The sequence below is a fragment of the Ranitomeya variabilis genome, chromosome 2, assembly GCF_051348905.1.
Source record: "Ranitomeya variabilis isolate aRanVar5 chromosome 2, aRanVar5.hap1, whole genome shotgun sequence".
In the NCBI taxonomy this organism is placed as follows: Eukaryota; Metazoa; Chordata; class Amphibia; order Anura; family Dendrobatidae; genus Ranitomeya; species Ranitomeya variabilis.
Window position 1 is genome coordinate 699,125,842 of NC_135233.1, and position 23,718 is coordinate 699,149,559.

At 40.8% G+C, this 23,718-nt stretch overlaps 1 protein-coding gene across 3 annotated transcripts in view; it reads right to left on the reverse strand.

The window, feature by feature from the left end:
• Window positions 1-23,718, reverse strand: part of LOC143807643 (uncharacterized) — an 81,840-nt gene that overhangs the window by 25,497 nt on the left and 32,625 nt on the right. For all 3 annotated transcript variants that reach the window (XM_077289443.1, XM_077289442.1, XM_077289444.1), the window contains exons 7-9: window positions 21,514-21,676; window positions 17,326-17,484; window positions 13,082-13,249 (exon numbers count right to left, since the gene is read on the reverse strand). In XM_077289443.1, the coding sequence (XP_077145558.1) occupies window positions 13,082-13,249; window positions 17,326-17,484; window positions 21,514-21,676 (490 nt within the window). The remainder of the gene's footprint in view (window positions 1-13,081; window positions 13,250-17,325; window positions 17,485-21,513; window positions 21,677-23,718) is intronic.

The window sequence follows — 23,718 nt, forward strand, 5'->3', positions numbered from 1 at the left end:
GAAAAGAACAACAAAACTTAACTCCAGCCTCTGCTGCAAAGTTCCACACAGCAGAGGATACGGAACCAAGACCCTGAACCCCACCGAAGCAGCTGATACACCGCTGGCACCAGAGAGCTCCAAACTCCTATGCTGGTCTTCAGAGACAAACTCTATTACTAACAGACAGCTGATGCATCATGTGACTATTTAAAGGATGATGGGAGTGGTCACCACCCACATCAGCTGACCAGAAACAAAGTAGCTGACAGCATGGAAACTGACATTAACCCTTGCTGGCTCAAAAGTAAAAACAACTTTTAAATTAAACCAGAAACACAGCTGTCATGACTCCAAAAACGAATCGTGACACCTAGCAGTTCCGGAAAATGTTTTATTCTCACAGTGGTGACTATTATCATAGTGGGCGATTGCCAGAAACTGTGGCATTGTCTTACATACGAGCCAATAAGATTGCCTATGCTTTACGGACTTGTATTTTTTTGTGTGGGGTTTTCCAGAGAGGTGTAGAAAGATCAAGGGACCCAATTCAAATCTAATCTAATGCAAAGCCTATGCAAAAATATACAGGTGCAATATCTTCTAATCAGTCCCTATCATTCTCAGACTAACGGGCTATGTGAACTTTTTAATGGGTCTCTAAAACAGATGATTGTGGAGACTGATGGAAGAGACGGGGAACGTTACCTTCCACATATTTTGTTTGCTTACAGAGAGGTACTGCAGGCTTCCACAGGGTTCTTCCCCTTGGAACTTGTTTATGGGAGAATAGCAGTGGGGCCTCTAGGAGTCTCAGGGAGAGAATGCAGAAACTAACCAATCTGAATCATGAGAATGTGACCTAGGCCCAAATCAACCAGAAACTATAGTATGACCATATAGCTTGGGGGTATTGAGATGGAGGATCTATGAAAAGAGGTAGAAGGTTTGAGTGTGGGTTTCTATGTTGCAGAACAAGTTACGGGCTGCATGGGGTGTTACCTACACCATCTGCAAGCATCTGAATTGATGTTACCTATGCTGTGATCGTGCATGAACATACAAAGAATTAGAAGATTTTTCATTTTAATATGATGAAAGTTCATCATAACGGAGGAAAATATATCCTTCTTGTCAGCAGGATGCCTGTGGAGAGTGACCTGTTATAGGGACTGGGGCACTGAATATTAATCATCGGAATGTGGATGGTTTGACAGGTCATGAGGAACATACTGGGAGAGTTGTGCTTTGGAGAGTAAGCCTCTCACCCATCCACAATCAAAAAGAGGGAGGTGTAAGAGAAACTGTAATATGAGGATACAATTCTGACATTAACATGGTTAACTTTGTACAAAGCACCATAAAACCCTTTGATAGCAGGTTAGGCCATGTTGATATAGCAGGAGCTAAATTTGAGGTGGGTAATATGTTGGAGTAGAGAGAGAGTGATTCCTGACACATAGGCCTAGTCAGTACAAGTTGTACCGAATGGGCAGATGGACATATGTTATCCAAACTGAACATCACTCATTCCCTATAGTAGGACGTGATGCATGAAAATGAACTAGTTACAGGGAGGGAACCTGCCATGTAAAACAACGCTATTAACTTGCAGATATGGGGTTAATACGCCCAATGTCCACTCTGAGAGCCCTGCTGCTGGGGTGAGCCGGCGTGCTTTCAATCACCGCTCAGTGTATAATGAGAAGCGGCTGTAACTGTGTCCCAGGCACTGACTGACAGCTGGCGCTGCAGGTTAATAGCATTTTTTTACATGACAGGTTCCCTTTAATATTCAATTTACTTGCCCTTATATTAAATGATTGTCCAGTTATATAGACCTGAAACAACTGACAGATGGTTCTGGAAACCTAAATTAAGAACTGGGGATATAAAAATAGCACCCGGTAACTGTACTTAACCCCTTCATGACCTTGGGATTTTCCGTTTTTCCATGTTCGTTTTTCACTCCCCTCCTTCCCAGAGCCATAGCTTTTTTATTTTTCTGTCAATATGGCCATGTGAGGGCTTATTTTTTGCGGGACGAGTTGTACTTTTGAACGACATCATTGATTTTACCATGATGTGTACTAGAAAATGGGAAAAAAATTCCAAGTGCGGTGAAACTGTAAAAAAAAGTGCAATCCCATGCGTGTTTTTTGTTTGGCTTTTTTGCTAGCTTCACTAAATGCTAAAACTGACCTGCCATTATGATTCTCCAGGTCAGTACGAGTTCATAGACACTAAACATGTCTAGGTTTTTTTATATCTAAGTGGTGAAAAAAAATTCCAAACTTTCTTTAAAAAAAAAAAAAAAAAAAATTGCGCCATTTTCCGATACTTGTAGCGTCTCCATTTTTTGTGATCTGGGGTCGGGTGAGGGCTTATTTCTTGCGTGCCGAGCTGCCGTTTTTAGTGATTTTGGTGCAGATACGTTCTTTTGATCACCCGTTATTGCATTTTAATGCAATGTTGCAGCGACCAAAAAAAGTAATTTTGGCGTTTCAAATTTTTTTCTCGCTACGCCGTTTAGCGATCAGGTTAATCCTTTTTTTTATTGATAGATCGGGCGATTCTGAACGTGGCGATACCAAATATGTGTATATTTGATTTTATTTTTATTGTTTTATTTTGAATGGGCCAAAGGGGGGTGATTTAAACTTTTATATATTTTTTTAATTTATTTTATATTTTTTTAAACATTTTTTTTAACTTTTGCCATGCTTCAATAGCCTCCATGGGAGGCTAGAAGCTGGCACAACTGGATCGGCTCTGCTACATAGGAGCAATCATCAGATCGCTCCTATGCAGCTGAAGTACAGGTTTGCTATGAGCGCTCACAGCAAACCAGCATCAGTAACCATAGAGGTCTCAAGGACCTCTATGGTTACTATACTGACGCATCGCTGACCCCCGATCACGTGACGGGGGTCGGCGATGCGCGCCTTTCCGGCCGCGCGGCCGGAAGCGGTAGTTAAATGCCGCTGTCAGCGTTTGACAGCGGCATTTAACTAGTTCATAGCGGCGGGTGGATCGCGATTCTACTCGCCGCTATTGCGTGCACATGTCAGCTATTCAAAACAGCTGACATGTCGCGGCTTTGATGTGAACTCACCACCGAAGCCCACATCAAAGCAGGGGATCTGACCTCGGACGTACTGTCACGTCCGAGGTCAGAAAGGGGTTAATATGTACTTAGATACATACTGGCTGATGACTGGTTCATGCAGCTTTATATCATAACCCCTATTTATTATAATGATGGATGGTCCCTACATGACAAGCATTTTTTACCTATTGTGTCCCCCCTACTTCCTTATAGATTGTAAGCTTGCGAGCAGCACCCTCACTCCTCCTGTAGCAGCTGAGCTATATGTTGCTTTTTATTGTTTTTATATTTGTACATGTGGCTGCTTAACTGTAGAGTGCTGCAGAATATATTGGAGCTATATTAATAAAATTATGCATCCGCTGCCCCCATTGTGCGGCGCATTCACTGCTAGCGTCGGTATGTCGCAACGACGCAATTCGTCGTGCGTCATCCGACGCTAGTGTGAAAGTAGCCTTAACTGTAGAGTGCTGCAGAATATATTGGAGCTATATTAATAAAATTATTATTGTTATTATTGTTTAAACATCCGAAAGGAGTTCACATGATGGGGGTCAGTCAAGTCTGAGTGTGTTCCATTATCTCCTACCATTAGGAAAACAGAAACGCATCTATAGTTTTAAACCTTTTTGTTATTTTCTGCAATTTTTACTTTGATTTTATAACTGTTTTGCATATTTGTATGTCACTTTTATCTCTTTTCAGTAATTTTTCTTATAAGAACTGCACTTTTTATATTAAAATCTAAATCTTTTATGCGCTAAAGAATTCACAGAGTTTCTGAGAGTATTTGGAGAGAAAAACCATTGACGAATATAAGAGACAAGGTGAGGACTATAAGATATCAGTCCTTCGCTTCAAAGTCCTCTTGGATGGTGTCCATGTACAGCGGCTTGCGAAAGTATTCACCTTCTTTGGCATTTTTCATGTTTTATTACCTCACAACCTGGAATTTCAGTTTTTTTGAGGGTTTGTATCAGTTCATGTAAAGAACATGCCTACAACTGTGAACAATTGGTTTTATTTTTTGTGTAGCGAACAACAAATAGGACAAATTAACTGAAGACTTCAATGTGCATAACTTTTCACCCCTCTAAAATGAGTACTTTTAGAGCCTCATTTTGCAGCAATTACAGCTAGAAGTCGCTTGAGATTTTTGCCCATTCCTCAAGACAAAATTGCTCCAGCTCTTTCAAGTTAGATGGTTTCCTCTGGTGAACAGCAATTTTCAAGTCTGACCATAAATTCTCAAATGAATTAAGGTCTGAGCTTTGACTAGGCCTCTTCAAAACATTTAGAGGTTCCCCTTAGACCACTCAAGTGTTGCTTTAGCAGTATGCTTTGGGTCATTGTCTTGTTGGAATGTGAAACTCCATCCCAGTCTCAAATCACTGACAAACTGAAACAGGTTCTGCTCAAGAATATCCCGGTATTTTTCACCATCCATCTTACTCTCGACTTGGATCATTTTCCCTGTCCCTGCTGCCGAAGAATGTTTCACTGTGGGAATGGTGTTCTTGGGGTTATGAGCTGTGCTGGTTTGGCACCAGACGTAGCATTTACCTTGGAGGCCAAGAAGTTCAGTTCTGGTCTCATCTGACCACAGCACCTTCCTCCATACATTTGGCGAGTCTCCCACATCTTTTGGCAAGCTCAAAATGAGAAATACAAGTTTTATGTCTTAGTAAAGGCTATTTTCTGCCCACCTCTATGGAATGTATGGCTTATTGTGGTCACATGGACAGATACTTTAGTCTCTGCTGTGGAACTCTGCAGCTCCTTCAGGGTTACCTCTGGTCTCTATGCTGCCTCTCTGATTAATGCCCTCCTTGCCCGGGCGGAGAGTTTTGGTGGGCAGCCCTCTCTTGGCAGGTGTGCTGTGGTACCATTTTCTTTCCATTTGATAGTGGACTTGATAGTTCTCTGGGTGATCATCAGAGATTGGGATATTTTTTACAACCCAACACTGACTTGTACTTCTTAACAACTTAGGGTACTGTCACACAGTACCATTTTGATCGCTACGACGGCACGATCCGTGACGTCGCAGCGATCGTATGATTATCGCTCCAGCGTCGTAAACTGCGGTCACACGTTGCAATCACGGCGCTGGAGCGATGCCGAAGTCCCCGGTAACCAGGGTAAACATCGGGTAACTAAGCGCAGGGCCGCGCTTAGTAACCCGATGTTTACCGTGGTTACCAGCGTAAACGTAAAAAAACAAACAGTACATACTTACATTCCGGTGTCTGTCCCCGGCGTTCTGCTTCTCTCCACTGTGTAAGCACCATAGCCGGCAAGCACAGCGGTGACGTCAGACGTCACCACTGTGCTCGCTTTCCGGCCGGCAGGCGCTCACACAGTGGAGAGAAGCTGAGACGCTGGAGGACAGACACCGGAATGTGAGTATGTACTGTTTGTTTTTTTACGTTTACGCTGGTAACCACGGTAAACATCGGGTTACTAAGCGCGGCCCTGCGCTTAGTTACCCGATGTTTACCCTGGTTACAAGCGAACACATCGCTGGATCGCTGTCACACACAACGATCCAGCGATGTCAGCGGGTGATCAAGCGACGAAAGAAAGTTCCACACGATCTGCTACGACGTACGATTCTCAGCAGGATCCCTGATCGCTGCTGCGTGTCAGACACTGCGATATCGTAACGATATCGCTAGAACGTCACGAATCGTACCGTCGTAGCGATCAAAATGGTACTGTGTGACAGTACCCTTAGTCCCTGGCTTGTTTGGAGATCTCCTTGATCTTCAAGATGTTGTTTGGTTAGTAGTGTCGCTTTCTTAATGGTGTTGTAGCATCTGTGGCCTTTCAGAAAAGGTTTGTATATTTTCTGACAGACCATGTGACACTTATATTACACACAGGTTAACTTCCTTTCACTAAACATGTGACTTACGAAGGTAATTGCTTACACCGGAAATTTTTAGGGACTTCATAGCAAAAGGGATGAATACATATGCACATGCCAATTTTTAGTTATTTGATCCCATAAATTTAATTTATGCCTATATGTTTCTTACTTCACCAGCTTAGACTATGTAGTGCTGATGCATCACACACAAATCGAATTACAAAGCCCATGACATTATTAAGAGGCAATATAAGGCTCTCCCAGCCCAGGGTTAAGTCCAAATAATAATCTGAGGGGTTAAGCAGCAAAGTTCCTATAAACAGTCAGGTATCAGAAAAGTAATTAGGACTAGCCGCATCAGAAGCAAACATGAACACAATAACTGGCACTGGTATAGTGACACATAAGGATTTAGGAAGGGGACTGAAATACATTGCACATTTATTAAGACTACGGAACTGTGCAGTCTTCATATCATTCATTAGGAGAAGACAGGGGAAGGGACTCAATTGGGCAGCATAATAGGATGGTGACTTTGCTTAGGTGACAAACTCCGTGCCCTCTTCTCTTCTGCTATCAGCTTTGGTAGCAAGTAAGAACAGTGGTATCTGATAACACAGGCAGTCGAAGCATGGCGACTCGAGATGACTAAAGTTATACTACCCCTGCACTCTACAAACCGGAAGATGCTATCAGACTTTATTTTTTTTCCCATCACTTCACCAGAAGTTTCTGTCTTTGAGTTATACTGGCTGAGCTTGTTGGGCCTTTGTTCTTTTTCAGCTCCTGTATTTATACTTAGTATCTATATATTTGGTTTACATTTAACAGAACAGAAAATGAGTCATCACCAGCCATCAGTCATCTAGAAGCAGCCATGTACTCGAAATGATTTGAGAATCACAGACTTCAGCTCATTGACGTCATAGCTAAGCTGACTGCAATTTAAAAGATTTCACATTCTTGAAAATTAATAAAAAGTGCTGCTTTTATAATTAAGCTTAAAAAATGTTGACATGCTACACACAAATACATAAAAAAGAGATGATGAGTCATTAATTATACAATTACAAGCTACATGAAGCTTCACCACTTAAAGGGAATCGGTCACCAGTTTTTTCATGTCTGAACTAAGACTAGCACCTTAATCAGCACCTGTGCAGCATTCCATAAAGGGGTATATACGGTAACCCCCTGACTTCCCCTGTAAACCCCTCAAAAACATTTTGAAATTCTCCACCGCTCTATGTAAATCCTGTCGGCCCGGTCCAATAGCCGTCCATGCTGAGGCGTCTATCCCTCCTCCCGGCTTCTGATTGCCGTCCTCCTCCTCTGATTGACGTTGATGAAGCCACCTGCATCATCCACATAGCGGGACAAAATCTCACGCCTGCACAGAGACATCGCTGACTCGCATCTGTGCACTTTACTCTGCCCTACGACGGGCACAAAACCTAAAACATAATTGCGCATGTGCATTTATGTTTTAGGTAGTGCCCGCAGTAGGGCGCATGTGCATTTATGTTTTAGGCTGTGCCTGCAGTAGGGCGCATGCGCATTTATGTTTTAGGTAGTGCCCGCAGTACGGCGCATGTGCATTTAATGCTTTAGGCTGTGCCTGCAGTAGGGCGCATGCGCATTTATGTTTTAGGTAGTGCCTGCAGTAGGGCGCATGCGCATTTATGTTTTAGGCTTAGCCCACAGTAGGGAGGAGCAAAGTGGGCAGGCGTGAGATGATGCAGTAGTTGTCATCGCCGTCAATCAGAGCTAGAGGACGGTGATCAGAAGCCGAGATGAGGGATAGACAAGGACGCCTATCAGACCAGACCGGCAGGATTTACATAGAGCATTGGAGAGTCTGAAAAGGTTTTTGGGGGTATTCAGGGGAAGTCAGGGGGTTAAATACCCTTTCATGGAATGCAGCACAGGTGCTGATTAAGGTGCTAGTCTTAGTTCAGACATGAAAAACTGGTGACAGGTTACCTTTAATTCAGTAGAACAAATAGCACATCATTTGGGATATTTTGGGTTTTCTTAAATAAGGTAAAGTCCTTTTGCCATCTAGTGGAAAGAAATGTAATTACAAAATAGTTTATACTGATGTTTTTTGGTATTTAGCTATTAGTCTTGACTTCCTCGTGCACAGGAACATTTAGCATGACTGAATATCCATCTGCCTGCAATAGAAAGAGAGGAGAAAGCCGCTGCCAGATAAGTGTAGTGACAGCTTACGGTATCTTCTGCAAAAGGATGGGGTGTATGGATTCAACCTGCCTGAACCTCCTGTCATGATGTTGTAAAGCCCTCATATACATTATATGGTTAGCTGGTCTCACAGAAAATGGCAGGTTCATCTGAATTCAATCTAATGTGTAGGGATCTTCACATAGCTGCTTGGGAACTATTGAAAACCAACCAAACTAAGAATGTGCTAACAAGGGGTCAAATAGACCAAAAAAACAAACAAATACCCCTAAAAAGATATATTCATTAATAATTACCGAATATATTCGAGTATAAGCCCAGTTTTTCAGCACATTTTTTGTTCTGAAAACGACCCCCTCAGCTAATACACGAGTCATTATCCCAGAAGACGGCAGAGGTGCGGAAGCCACGAAGCAGCGGGTCATAGGAGGCAGGATGCGGCGGCTGAGGCTAAAGACTGTGCCCAGTGCTAAAGAGAAATGAATATTCACTGCACTGGCAGTGAATATTCATTTCTGTTATAGCGCGCACAGTGTCAGCCACAGCCACCGGATTCAAGCAGCTGCTGGGCTATCACGGGTGTGCGCTACTTAACAGTTATGCATATTCACCTCTTTCCACTCCCATAGGTGTGGAGTGGAATGAATATTCGTTCCCTTAATGAGCGGGGACCCGTGATCGCCTCGCACCTGGAGCTGCGGTCACCAGAACAAGATGCAGCGAGAGTGCGCAAGAAAGGTAAGTAGGATGTTTTTTTTTTTATGCTTTTCTCATGGGGGCCATGCATACAAGAATAGGGATGAGGAACCATGAATACAAGGATAGGGATGAGGAACCATGCATACCACGACAGGGATGAGGAGCCATGCAGACAAGGATGGGGATGAGGAGCCATGCATACAAGGATGGAGATGAGAAACCATGCATACCATAATAGGGATGAGGGGACAATGCATATCCGGCTTATACTCGAGTCAACTTTTCCCAGTTTTTCGTGGCAAAATTAGGTACCTCGGCTTATACTCAGTTTGGCTTATACACGAGTATATACTTAAAGTAAGGATGGCCACTCGTTTTTCTTTACTTAGCTGCTTTTTTCTTGCCATAATACAAATTCTAACAGTCTATTTAGTAGGACTATCAGCTGCGTATCCACCAGACTTCTGCACAACAAAACTGATGGTCCCAACCCCATTTATAAGGCAAGAAATCCCACTTATTAAACCTGACAGGGTACACCTGTGAAGTGAAAACCATTTCCGGTGACTACCTCTTGAAGCTCATCAAGAGAATGCCAAGAGTGTGCAAAGCAGTCATCAAAGCAAAAGGTGGCTACTTTGAAGAACCTAGAATATAAGACATATTTTCAGTTGTTTCACACTATTTTGTTAAGTATGTAATTCCACATGTGTTAATTCATAGTTTTGATGCCTTCAGTGTGAATTTACAAATTTCATAGTCATGAAAATACAGAAAAATCTTTAAATGAGAAGGTGTGTCCAAACTTTTGGTCTGTACTGTATATATATATATATATATATATATATATATATATATATATATATATATACACATACATACACACAATAAATATTTAACAGATTCACTTAGACCCAATTTATGGATCAAGTAAATCTGTGAGTCTCGTTTTGGTTATTTCTATATAGTTAATATATTTCCAATTGCGCTATAGATGATAATCATACTTAATCACCCACTGTAAAGACCACTTGGGGGGTATATCTCTATCTCTTGACTCAAAATTAAATCAAAATAAGGTAGTGAATATATCAGCTATTACTGAAATGTAGGTACTTGTCATATCTCAAAAGAAGTTCAATGTCCTTAATAGAAAGCCTGCAGCAGTCAGTTGTTCCCTTTGCATCATTATAAGTACTAACCACATACAGTGCCTTGCGAAAGTATTCGGCTCCCTGGGACTTTTCAACCTTTTCCCACATATCATGCTTCAAACATAAAGATGCCAAATATAAATTTTTGGTGAAGAATCAACAACAAGTGGAACACAATTGTGAAGTTGAACGAAATTTATTGGTTATTTAAAATTTTTTTGGAAATTCAAAAACTGAAAAGTGGGGCGTTAAATATTATTCGGCCCCTTTACTTTCAGTGCAGCGAACTCACTCCAGAAGTTCATTGTGGATCTCTGAATGATCCAATGTTGTCCTAAATGCCTAATGATTATAAATATAATCCACCTGTGTGTAATCGTCTCCGTATAAATGCATCTGCTCTGTGATAGTCTCAGGGTTCTGTTTGAAGCACAGAGAGCATCATGAAAACCAAGGAACACAACAGGCAGGTCCGTGATACTGTTGTGGAGAAGATTAAAGCCGGATTTGGATACAAAATGATTTCCAAAACTTTAAACATCCCAAGGAGCACTGTGCAAGCGATCATATTGAAATGGAAGGAGTATCATACCGCTGAAAATCTACCAAGACCCTGCCGTCCCTCTAACTTTCATCTCAAACAAGGAGAAGACTGATCAGAGATGCAGCGAAGAGGCCCATGATCACTCTGGATGAACTGCAGAGATCTACAGTTGAGGTGGGACAGTCTGTCCATTGGACAACAATCAGTCGTACACTGCACAAATATGGCCTTTATTGAAGAGTGGCAGGAAGAAAGCCATTTCTCAAAAATATCCATAAAAAGTGTCATTTAAACTTTGCAACAAGCCACCTGGGAGACACACCAAACATGTGGAAGAAGGTGATCTGGTCAGATGAAACCAAAATCGAACTTTTTGGCAACAATGCCAAACGATATGTTTGGTGCAAAGGCAACACAGCTCATCACCCTGAACGCACCATCCCCACTGTCAAACATGGTGGTGGCAGCATCATGGTTTGGGCCTGCTTTTCTTCAGCAGGGACAGGGAAGATCCAATAGAGAATCTGTGGAAAGAGCTGAAAACGGCTGTTCACAAACGATCTCCATCAAACCTCACTGAGCTCGAGCTGTTTGCCAAGGAAGAATGGGCAAGAATTTCAGTCTCTAGATGTACAAAACTGATAGAGACATACCCCAAGCGACTTGCAGCTGTAATTGCAGTAAAAGGTGGTGCAACAAAGTATTAAGTTAAAGGGGCAGAATAATATTGCATGCCCCACTTTTCAGTTTTTCAATTTCCACAAAAATTTAAAATAACTTCACAATCGTGTTCCACTTGTTGTTGATTTTTCACCAAAAATTTACATTTGGTATCTTTATGTTTGAAGCATGATATGTGGGAAAAGGTTGAAAAGTTCCAGGGAGCCGAATACTTCAAGGCACTGTATTTGGAGATATACCACTCTTAAATCTATAAACATAGGGACAGCACACACGATCATCCCAATGTTAGATGTTAATGATATTCATGCAGGATATATTAATAATAAAGTGCTGTTGTGCAAAGTAAGACAAATTGAAGCTAATTTTATATAGTCAATAGAGAGTAAATGCTGATCTCTTAAGTTACTGATGGGTCAGATAAAGGATGGATATAGTTAGCCATAAAGTGCTATTATGCATACCATAGATCTAAATACATTTAGGCAGTGGATCCATCTGTGTTAAGCCTCAATAGGGTAAAATAGATCTCTACTAGCCCTAGCCACTGGTGTCTGCAAGTGCAGGCACAACGTCATGTACTGCTACATAATAGTAAAATTACTTTGAGGGATCTTCAGGAAAGGCCTGAAGGTATTAGATCAAGATATTAAATCAATGTCGGTTATCCATTTGTGTCCTGCATTATGCTAAATAATTTTCTCATCAAGAATTAGGGTGTAGATGGAAGGAATATGACCGTGTATCAGCCTACAGTGAATCTTGAACATATATAGTCTCAAAGTTGTGAATATTTCACTTCCCTATTGTACAGTGAATTACATTCTCCAGCTACTCCATACATATTGGAACCTTAGTATTCAATGATATCTAAAAATAGGGACAATATACTAAGCTCCACCAAAAAAAGAATCACAACATGAAGGATCAGATCTGAAAATATAACCAAATTATTCAACCACCCTACATTTAGGATTCTGAGCAACCTAAACAGTTTGCAGATTCTGAGTTAGCAGAGAGAACAAGTTGATAAAATTTTCTTTCTCTCATTACCAAAATATTTATAGAACTATGAGAATGCGTTTTACAGAGGTAAGCAAAGTATGTCACCACAAATTCCCCCAAACCATGGACTTTTCACAGACCACATGCTTTTATTTCCCTTTCAGACCCATTTCCCCTCTCCTAAATGAACAAATAGATGCCAGTGCTTCATACGATCATGGAGCATACCAGCTTAACGTACCAGAAACCTCCCGGAATTGCTAATTTCTGAGAGGTTTCGTCAGCACCTGGGAAATTTGCCAACTCTTTGGGGAGTCCAGGAGGCCTCCTTTTCCTGGGAGAGTTCCAAATAGTTGGCAAGTACAACGAGTTTGAGAAAAGTGGTGACAGAAGTTTTGTCTATTCTATTAGAAGTTAACTCGTTAAATTGATACAGACATTTACTGACTAACCATAGTGCAAAATTGCAAAGTGACTAGTGATGAGAGAGTGTGCTCTTTACTCGAGCTTTCTGAGCATGCTTGGGTGTTCTCCGAGTATCTTGGGCGTGCTCGTATATTATGTTTGAGTCCCCGCAGCTGCATGATTTGCGGCTGCTAGACAGCCTGAATATATGTGGGGATTCCCTAACAAACAGGTGATCCCCTGCATGTGTTCAGGTTGTCTAGCAGCTGCGGGGACACAAACATAATCTACGAGCACGCCCAAGATACTCGGAGGACACCCGAGCATGCTTGGAAAACTCGAGTAACGAGTATACTCGCTCATCACTAAAAGTGACCAATACAATCACATTGAGAACCAAAATGGTCAATGAGTTCTTGGTTCATTACCTGTGTTTGCAAGGAGGAAATATGGTCGACCAACAGTGCCTTGTCTCTTCTTAATTCTGTGTTGATTTGCTCTTCCTTGATTAATATAGCTTGTATCTCAGCAATCTGACTGCTTAATGTAGTGGCTCTTAAATCTTGTAGACCATTCCCACTAAGAAGCAGGTCAACCTAGTAAATAAAAAGACATTAACACAATGTGTACCATGTACTCTGTACCTATACTCAGGGTATGGGTGTTGGACTTACACATGCCTATAGTGGATTTATGAAACAAAACTAAGTTTACCAGGATACCATCTTTTCCAAATTACAAGCTCTCACTTAAGTTCTCTATTTGTGCTCTATTTTAATTGTAAAATTAGCTATATATTGTGCTGTTTCAGACTTGGAATAAAGATAAATAGATGTGGATATATGATGCATGTTCAGTAAATACAAATATGCACGGCAAACTAGCAGCAGAGTTATTTAAACAGGACTTTTCACTGGATTTTTTTATTTAAATTAATGTCCTCCTCCACTTGGTGTTGTTCCACAAATTCTAGAACAGGTTTTCTTTTTCTTCTGTGCCTGTCCGTTCCAAAGTTATGCACCCCGGTAATAATGATGTTAACTTTCCCTTCAACCAACTGGGCGTCTACCACAGAACCTCTCTCTGAACGTTTGAGTTTTCTCTTCTGATGCTGGCCAATCAAACCAGGTCACAGAGGGGAAAAAGCAAACACTGGCAGAGAGGGTCACAGCTGCAGCCTGGTTCAGTCTGTTCTTCAGAGATAAGATTTGTCTCACATGACCACACTGGGAACTCCGCAGTGGCCATATTGGAGCACTGGCTCTTCAGCACTGCTCTCCTGTGCTCAGGCGCTCCAATAGAAGAAATGGGCACGGCAATTGCAAAGTACTCAGCATGTTCACGAGAGACAAATCTCAGGAGAACATGCTAAACCAGTCTGCATCCATGACTTCTCTGAGGACACTTGCTTCTTCTCCTTATTTTTAATTTTCCGGTGTCATTAAGCAAAAAAAGCAAACACCCACAGAGAAGATCTGTGGTATATGCCCAGTTGGTGGAAGGGAAAATTTGCTACTTACAGGGAATCTGTCCGGTGTTTTTTTAGTATGTAACTTTTATCGCTGTAGCTTCTTCTCTGGTTTTCTTGTTGTAAGCACTAGAGAATTAATAGCTGTAGGGATAAAAATAAACAATACTGGCGTTTCAATTTTTTTCTTTTAACCATTTTATCAATCGAGTATAATATTAGATTTTGATAGGTTGGACATTTATAGACGCATCAATACCCCTGGTGCATGTTTTTTGTTTTAATATCTTTATTTTAAAAGGGGAGAGATTTATTTTTTAATTATTTGAATATTTTTTAAAACATTTTTTTATGGTATATTGTCCCTTAAGGGACTTGAGCCTGTGATCGTCTGATTGCTGTATATACAGTGGGGCAAAAAAGTATTTAGTCAGTCAGCAATAGTGCAAGTTCCACCACTTAAAAAGATGAGAGGCGTCTGTAATTTACATCATAGGTAGACCTCAACTATGGGAGACAAACTGAGGGAAAAAAATCCAGAAAATCACATTGTCTGTTTTTTTATCATTTCATTTGCATATTATGGTGGAAAATAAGTATTTGGTCAGAAACAAACAATCAAGATTTCTGGCTCTCACAGACCTGTAACTTCTTCTTTAAGAGTCTCCTCTTTCCTCCACTCATTACCTGTAGTAATGGCACCTGTTTAAACTTGTTATCAGTATAAAAAGACACCTGTGCACACCCTCAAACAGTCTGACTCCAAACTCCACTATGGTGAAGACCAAAGAGCTGTGAAAGGACACCAGAAACAAAATTGTAGCCCTGCACCAGGCTGGGAAGACTGAATCTGCAATAGCCAACCAGCTTGGCGTGAAGAAATCAACAGTGGGAGCAATAATTAGAAAATGGAAGACATTCAAGACCACTGATAATCTCCCTCGATCTGGGGCTCCACGCAAAATCCCACCCCGTGGGGTCAGAATGATCACAAGAACAGTGAGCAAAAATCCCAGAACCACGCGGGGGGACCTAGTGAATGAACTGCAGAGAGCTGGGACCAATGTAACAAGGCCTACCATAAGTAATACACTACACCACCATGGACTCAGATCCTGCAGTGCCAGACGTGTCCCACTGCTTAAGCCAGTACATGTCCGGGCCCGTCTGAAGTTTGCTAGAGAGCATTTGGATGATCCAAAGGAGTTTTGGGAGAATGTCCTATGGTCTGATGAAACCAAACTGGAACTGTTTGGTAGAAACACAACTTGTCGTGTTTGGAGGAAAAAGAATACTGAGTTGCATCCATCAAACACCATACCTACTGTAAAGCATGGTGATGGAAACATCATGCTTTGGGGCTGTTTCTCTGCAAAGGGGCCAGGACGACTGATTCGGGTACATGAAAGAATGAATGGGGCCATGTATCGTGAGATTTTGAGTGCAAACCTCCTTCCATCAGCAAGGGCATTGAAGATGAAACGTGGCTGGGTCTTTCAACATGACAATGATCCAAAGCACACCGCCAGGGCAACGAAGGAGTGGCTTCGTAAGAAGCATTTCAAGGTCCTGGAGTGGCCTAGCCAGTCTCCAGATCTCAACCCTATAGAAAACCTTTGGAGGGAGTTGAAAGTCCGTGTTGCCAAGCGAAAAGCCAAAAACATCACTGCTCTAGAGGAGATCTGCATGGAGGAATGGGCCAACATACCAACAACAGTGTGTGGCAACCTTGTGAAGACTTACAGAAAACGTTTGACCTCTGTCATTGCCAACAAAGGATATTTTACAAAGTATTGAGATGAAATTTTGTTTCTGACCAAATACTTATTTTCCACCATAATATGCAAATAAAATAATAAAAAAACAGACAATGTGATTTTCTGGATTTTTTTTTCTCAGTTTGTCTCCCATAGTTGAGGTCTACCTATGATGTAAATTACAGACGCCTCTCATCTTTTTAAGTGGTGGAACTTGCACTATTGTTGACTGACTAAATACTTTTTTGCCCCACTGTAGCACAGATCTCTGTCTTGTATAAACACCAGTCACAGGCTGGCAGTCTTAGGAACACAGCCATGAAAATCACGGGGGGCTGCAGCAGGCCCCTGGCTGTCAGAAACCCATTGGCACCCTGTTATAGTGTTGCGGGTCGAATGAGCGTTTAAAACATTCAAGGGCATTCAACAGGTTAACAGATGCGGTTTAACTCACGGCTGTTAAAGGCAGATGATGGATGAATGACACAGCCGTAATCTGCCAGGAAAGGAGCAGGCTCAGCTCTTGAACCCGCTCTATTCATCTACAACTAAGAGCAGTAAATGTGGCTCCTGTTGTTAAAGGGTTAAAGGAACCTGGAAAATTAATGCATATTATTTTGTGACTTGATGGTTGGGCTCTTGGCAACTGGTCCAAAAGCATCAAAACACAGACAAAATAACAGCAGTTACAAATACATTGTTTCAAATTTGGAAGATTTTTTCTTAATCGCATACATTATTTCCATCTTAAGATAGCGAAGTCATATTCACTAGATATGTCAGAAATGTTTGAAAGATCCGTGTCCCAGCTCCCATCTTGTGGAAGCTGTGAAAGAAGAAGTGCCTACACAAGCACAGCTCTCAACTATACATTTTTTCTAACATCTCTCATGAAACGGATGTTTGTACACATTGTAAAAAGAGAAAGAACGATGCTGCTCTAGTAGTTATAGCGCCACTATATACGCACTATGAAGATTCTTTTTCGAGTTGTATGGTTTCCTATGTTTTCTTGGTAGTGCTTCCTAATTCTGTATCACATAAAGGTTTTTTTCTTTATTTCTCTATTAAGAATTTGGAATATTTTGTCACTCCAGGGTTTATGAAGTATCTGTGCGTTCGGCCTGTATAATTGCTAGAACTCGTTAGCAACCTTCTGGCCATTAAAGGTATTTAACTCCAAACAGAGAAACACTTGGAAGGAATAGGGTTGTCAGTTGTCATTGGTCTATTACAGTGTTTCTCAAACTCCAGTCGTCACGGCCCCCCAACAGATCATGTCTTCAGCATCCCTTTAGTATTGCACATATGTGGAATTATTATCTGGACATCACCTGTACTATACTAAGGAAATCCAGAACACATTATCTGTTGGGGGGCCGTAAAGACTGGATTTGGAAACACCGGTCTGATAAGAAACACATAACACCACTGATGTTAACCTTACCTGTCCCATCAAATCCTTGAAATGCTCCTTCTCCTTTTCCAGAAACGCCTCCTGTAGTTGCACCTGCTTGATAAGCTGCTCTTCTTTTTCTTTGACAATTAGAAGTTGGGCGACACTAGCAGAACTGTGGGTATAGTTGTCTTCCTTAAGTGCTTTCTGCTGGAATAATAAAATATAGTCCTTTTAATTTAATATACAATACTAATAAAATCACAAATAGTAATGGATTTGATCTCAGGAGGCTGTAGGCACAGATTGTCTGGTAAGTCACACATGGCAGTAAAATGTCTGTTATACAATAAAGTAGCTTCACGTGCACATTGTCATAACTGAGACTGTTCTGATTTTATCATTATAATCCCAGCAGAATTGGGGCTGCCCCAGACCAAATAGAGGAGGAGTTTGTGTAAACCCACCCAAGAGTGGGAAGAGCGTGGCTGTTGGGGGTGTTCTTGGGTGTGGGCGGGGGTGATCTCAGGCGGAACTTAAACCAATTTAAACAATATTAATAATAGAAAGTATGCAATTGTAGACTTTTATGTTTTAACTACGTAAACATTGGCAGGAATAATGTTCATATGCTCTGAAACATATGGCCATTCATTGTGCTCTGTCAAAAGAGAATAGATGAAAGAGTAACTAAACTGTTATTTGTTTTGATGATGATTTTGTCAAACATGGAAAGTTATGAAACTTTGAAAATCACTTTATTAGAAGTTTTGTCTTCATTCTTGTGCATGCAAGTGGCTTCCAAACCCCTGTTCTTCCCCAGTCTATTTGCCTGCCTTTAGCTGTACTGATATCAGAAAACAATCACTTGGAGTACAGCTGATGGCAGTGATGGGGCAGCACTTGTCTCTTCCTCTGAGTATTGTGCCCAGAGTTATCCCCAGAGTTAGTGAGGCATAGGTGCTGCTGACCCATCACTGCCATCATGTGTACTCTAAATTAGTAAATTCTAAAAAAAAATTCACGTAAAGGCTGCTGGACAAAAGCATCGGTTAATTTTTTTCTTTACAGTAGTAAGGTCAAATCCTCTAATAAAGTGTTTTTTTTTAAGTTTCATAACTTTCCATGCTGGACAAAATGATAAAAAAAACAAGTTTAATTAATCTTTAAGGACTGCAACTAAAAAGTAGAGTAACGTGCTGTAAATAAATGACAGCCTTTCTTGTATTAATACGATGAATCCTAGGAAGGGCAAGGTTTGTTATACCAAGCCCTAACTATATTTAACACCAGAATTTCTTTATCATGAATCATCTTTCATCTAATAAGAAATGTATGATGTGTCCATATTTATAGAAATCTTAATACGTGCACATAGATGATCAGACATCAATTAACCAAAAATCAGTCTCTGTGTAACTTTCTTTCACTTACACAAGCCGAGATTCAGAACCGCAGGCACTAAGCCATATAAAATCCTGAAAGCTTGCAATTCCATACCTTCCAGAGAGCAGTACAACACGACGCAGACGTGAGTCAGCCAACGTTACATCACTATATGTTTCAGAATCTAAATCTGCATTTGTTGCTTGGCAACTTGTGAGGTCAGTATGAGTGGGTGTCAAAAAAGCGAGAAAACCAGGAATACCTATGTACCTCTGCCCCTTCTATAAAATTATGTGCCGGGACAATGGGGACAGGAGAAAAACAGCTTTCCATTAAACAGCTCTCGAACAAGGTGAAATAAATGTGGATGACTATACACGTAACTTTGTCAGTAAGGACTTTACAGAGTATCTTCCTTTAGAGCCATATTGCAGAAAATCAGCAGCATAGATGATTTCAAGTATTTTGGATTTTTCCCTTATATGTATTAATATCTAAGAAAAACAAAGTTGATTGTCACATCCAAAAAATAGATAAAATCTTCAAATTTTATTCCATATATGTCAAAGAATTAAAATCCACGTTGGTGATAGAAAAAACACTATTACGCACTTTTGACGCTGTGTTCGCCTTTAGGGTGCTCTCACATTGCGTTCTGTGTCCCCGTCGGGGCATACATCCGAAATACCCTGCAAAAGCGGGTCCGGACGTATGCAACAACGGGGCTATAGACTGTAATGGTGACGGCAGAGTGGACGTGAACTCTGCTGTGCACTTTTTTCGGGAGCGTACACCTACAGAAGGCGGACACTCAGACACAGTCTATTACATCTGATTGTCTGCCTCCTGTAGGCATACACTCCCGAAAAAAGTCCAGGATGGCCCCGTCGGCACATGCGTCCAGACCCTGTTTTGCGGGGTAATTAGGACCTACGCCACGATGGGGACACAGAACGCACTATGAAAAGACCCTCAGTCATACAGTATGCTAATACCTTGTAGAAAAATACCTTATACAACAAACCTTCCCCAATCATATGGAGACAATAATTACAATTAGAAATAAAAAACCATAATACGTCATCTGAAAGATATTTAGATCATTATTACACGTACTATATAATAATATGGACTCTGGGAAGAAAAAAACCTTTTTAATAACTGAACATTGTGTCAATCCTGTAATTTCTGCCTTTTGGCTGTTCAGTATCTTGCTTTGTAATACAGAAAGCTTCCCTTATAAAAGTTTTCTCTGCCAGTTACCCCTCCAAAATAGAATAGGGGTATCCCAAAAACAAATAATGTGTAAAGCAAATTGGGAAATAAAATAAATGTTTATAAGCCTATTAAAAAGTCACAAATCATCAATAAATCTCATAGTGCAATTAGTGCAAAGTAAATATTGGTCATAACGAAATTATCCTTCTCCCATTGGCATTTACTTTACTAACTGGAATGGGTATCGCGGCTATCTCATTGTGTCGCGGGCCGATTGAGATGTTTGCGACCCAAGGAGGCTGCCTGCATTCCACCGCCAGGAAGGCTCACGTCATACCCGGCGGTCTACCGGAAGTTGAGTAAGCGCTACAGCATGGGATTATTTAAAATGGCAGGTGAATAGACTTCTTGCCGCAGCAAGCTCCGTCTGAGCATAAGACGTAAATTATATTATATTGTATTGTATTATATTATCTACACTAACTAAGAAAAACCCAAAGTTTTTGAATAATAAAACTTTTAATACATATCATTAAAAGACAAACTAAAATCACCGTGCACATATACCGTGCTCTCTACGTCCACTCTACGCAGGACCCTTAAAAATGCACCTGCCTGTCTGTGGAGGTCGGCACCCTAAACGGATAAGCGAGTGATGGCGCCCCCGCTCCTCGATGACTGTCCCTGAATGTCCTGGATATCCCTGCACTGGTGAGTCAGGCAAGCCGCAAGCTCTCTGGGTGCAGGGAACAAAGGGTGCGCTTGGTAGGAATGAGATATAGACAAGCAAGTATCAGAAAAATAAGCAGAGGAACGTGAACTGCTCAGCACCGAATTAAATCCTAAATAGATAACAAATAATGGCTTAGATAGTGCCTCCCTAAGCTGTTCCCTGCTGGATTCAATCCTACCTGCCAGCGGAGGTTGGCACCCTACGTTTCAGCGGATAACCAAATACCTTGGTTAGATATAAAGTATATGCCAATGGGAGAAGGATAATTTCGTTATGACCAATATTCACTTTTCACTAATTGCACTATGAGATTTATTGACATTTTGTGACTTTTTAGTAAAAGTTAGATTTTATTTTCTAATTTGCTTTAGACAGTTGCCCCTACGGCTGGCAATGCAACTTTTTCAATGCCAAAAAAGTAAAAAATATTTTTTATATCTCCATTATGACTGTCCAAAAAGCGCGTCACAGCTCCTAAATATGTATAATATTAATATAAAAAATAGAACGTGTTTTTTTAATTTTTTCACTTGTCAAACCAATACACACTGCTCAAAAAATAAAGGGAACACTTAAATATCACAATGTAACTCCAAGTCAATCACACTTCTGAAATCAAATGAAAGCAAGCAACTTATTAAAGGGAACCTGTCTCCCCCAAAATTGAAGGTGAGCTAAGCCCACCGGCATCACGGGCTTATCTACAGCATTCTGGGGGTGACAGGTTCCCTTTAAGTGAGTCCTCACAGGGCCCCTGCTCCTACATTGTTCTGCTCCTAGACGGGGTAGCAAAAACCTGGTGACAAATTCCATTTAAAATGTGGCCAAATATGATTATCTGTTAGGTGTGAAACCCACTGTTCTGTTAATGTGATGACATTTAGATGAGCAATCATTCTTACTATTTCCAGCTGTTTGGTAAGTTCCAGTAGTTGAGCTTGTAAGGTATTGTTCTCATTGGTCAGATCTGCACAGTCGCTCATCATTTTCTGTCTCAGCACACGTTCCTGTTCAGAAAATAGTTCATTTTCACGAATTTGCTGATGGAGGAAACTTATTTCATTCCTGCAAAACCAAATATTATGAGTTTTTACACCTATTTCACTTCCATTCTATATATGTGAAAAATGTCCATCTTTAAACCTGTAAAAGTGCCCCGTCAGTATGATCAACCTTACTAAGCTGTCTATCTGGTCCTAGATAGATAAATAAAGTTATACTTTGATATCTATGACCTGAAGTCTTATTTCAAGGTAATCCACATTATTCTTAACCCCTTTAGCCCCCAAGCCTGTTAGCACCTTCATGAGCAGGCCAAATTTTACAATTCTGACCAGGGGCTGGGGTGCTCACTGCCTGTGCCTTAGTGGACTTGCCCATGACTACCACCCCGTGCCACCTTGTTACATTTGGCGCAGTTAGCGGGATCCCAAAGTCGTGTGTGCAGACAGTGATCACACTTTTGAAGATGACCGCCGTGAAAGAGTTAACCACTTAACCACCAAGGGTGTTTTACATGTTAATGACCGGGCCAATTTTTACAATTCTGACCACTGTCCATTTATGAGGTTATAACTCTGGAGCGCTTGCATGGATCCCGGTGATTCTGACATTGTCTTCTTGTGACATATTGTACTTCATGTTACTGGTAAAATTTATTCCATATGACATGCATTTATTTGGGGAAAAAATGGAAATTTTAAGAAAATTTTTAAATTTTATTGTTCTGCCCTTAACCCCTTCACCCCGAAGCCTGTTTTCACCTAACTGACACGGCCAATTTTTACAATTCTGACCACTGTCACTTTATGAGGTCATAACTCTGAAACGCTTCAACGGATCTTGGTGATTCTGAGATTGTTTTCTCGTGACATATTGTACTTTATGATAGTGGTAAAACTTCTTCGATATGACTTGCATTTATTTGTGGAAAAAACAGAAATTTGTCGAAAATTATGAAAATTTCGCAATTTTCAAATTTTTCGTTTTTATGCTCTTATATTAGAGAGTTATATCACATAATATAGTTAATAAACAACATTTCCCACATGTCTGCTTTACATCAGCACAAATTTGGAAACATAATTTTTTTTTGTTAGGGAGTTATAAGGGTTAAAAGTTGAAAAGCGATTTCTCATTTTTGCAACAAAATTTGCAAAACCATTTTTTTTACGGACCACCTCACACTTGAAGTGACTTTGAGGGGTCTATATGACAGAAAATGCCCAAAAGTGACACCATTCTAAAAACTGCACCCCACAAGGTACTCAAAACCACATTAAAAAAGTTTATTAGCCCTTCAGGTGCTTCACAGGAATTTTTGGAATGTTTAAAAAAAATTGAACATTTAACTTTTTTTTCACAAAATTTTTACTTCAGATCCAATTTGTTTTATTTTACCAAGGGTAACAGGAGAAATTGGACCAAAAAAGTCGTTGTACAATTTGTCCTGAGTACGCCGATACCCCACATATTGGGGTAAACCATTGATTGGGCACATGGCAGAGCTCGGAAGGGAAGGAGCGCCATTTGACTTTTCAATGCAAAATTGTCTGGAATTGAGATCGGAACCCATGTCGTGTTTGGAGAGCCCCTGACGTGCCTAAACAGTGGAAACCCCCACAAGTGACACCATTTTGGAAAGTAGAGCCTCTAAGGAACTAATCTAGATGTGTGGTGAGCACTTTGAACCTCCAAGTGCTTCACAGAAGTTTATAATGTAGAGCCGTAAAAAAAAATTAATATTAATTTTCACAAAAAATGATCTTTTTGCCCCAAATTTTTTATTTTCCCAAGGGTAGCAGGATAAATTGGACCCCAAAAGTTGTTGTGCAATTTGTCCTGAGTACGCTGATACTTCATATATGGGGATAAACCACTGTTTGGGCGCATGGCAGAGCTCGGAAGGGAAGGAGCGCCATTTGACTTTTCAATGCAAAATTGTCTGGAATTGAGATCGGAACCCATGTCGTGTTTGGAGAGCCCCTGACGTGCCTAAACAGTGGAAACCCCCACAAGTGACACCATTTTGGAAAGTAGAGCCTCTAAGGAACTAATCTAGATGTGTGGTGAGCACTTTGAACCTCCAAGTGCTTCACAGAAGTTTA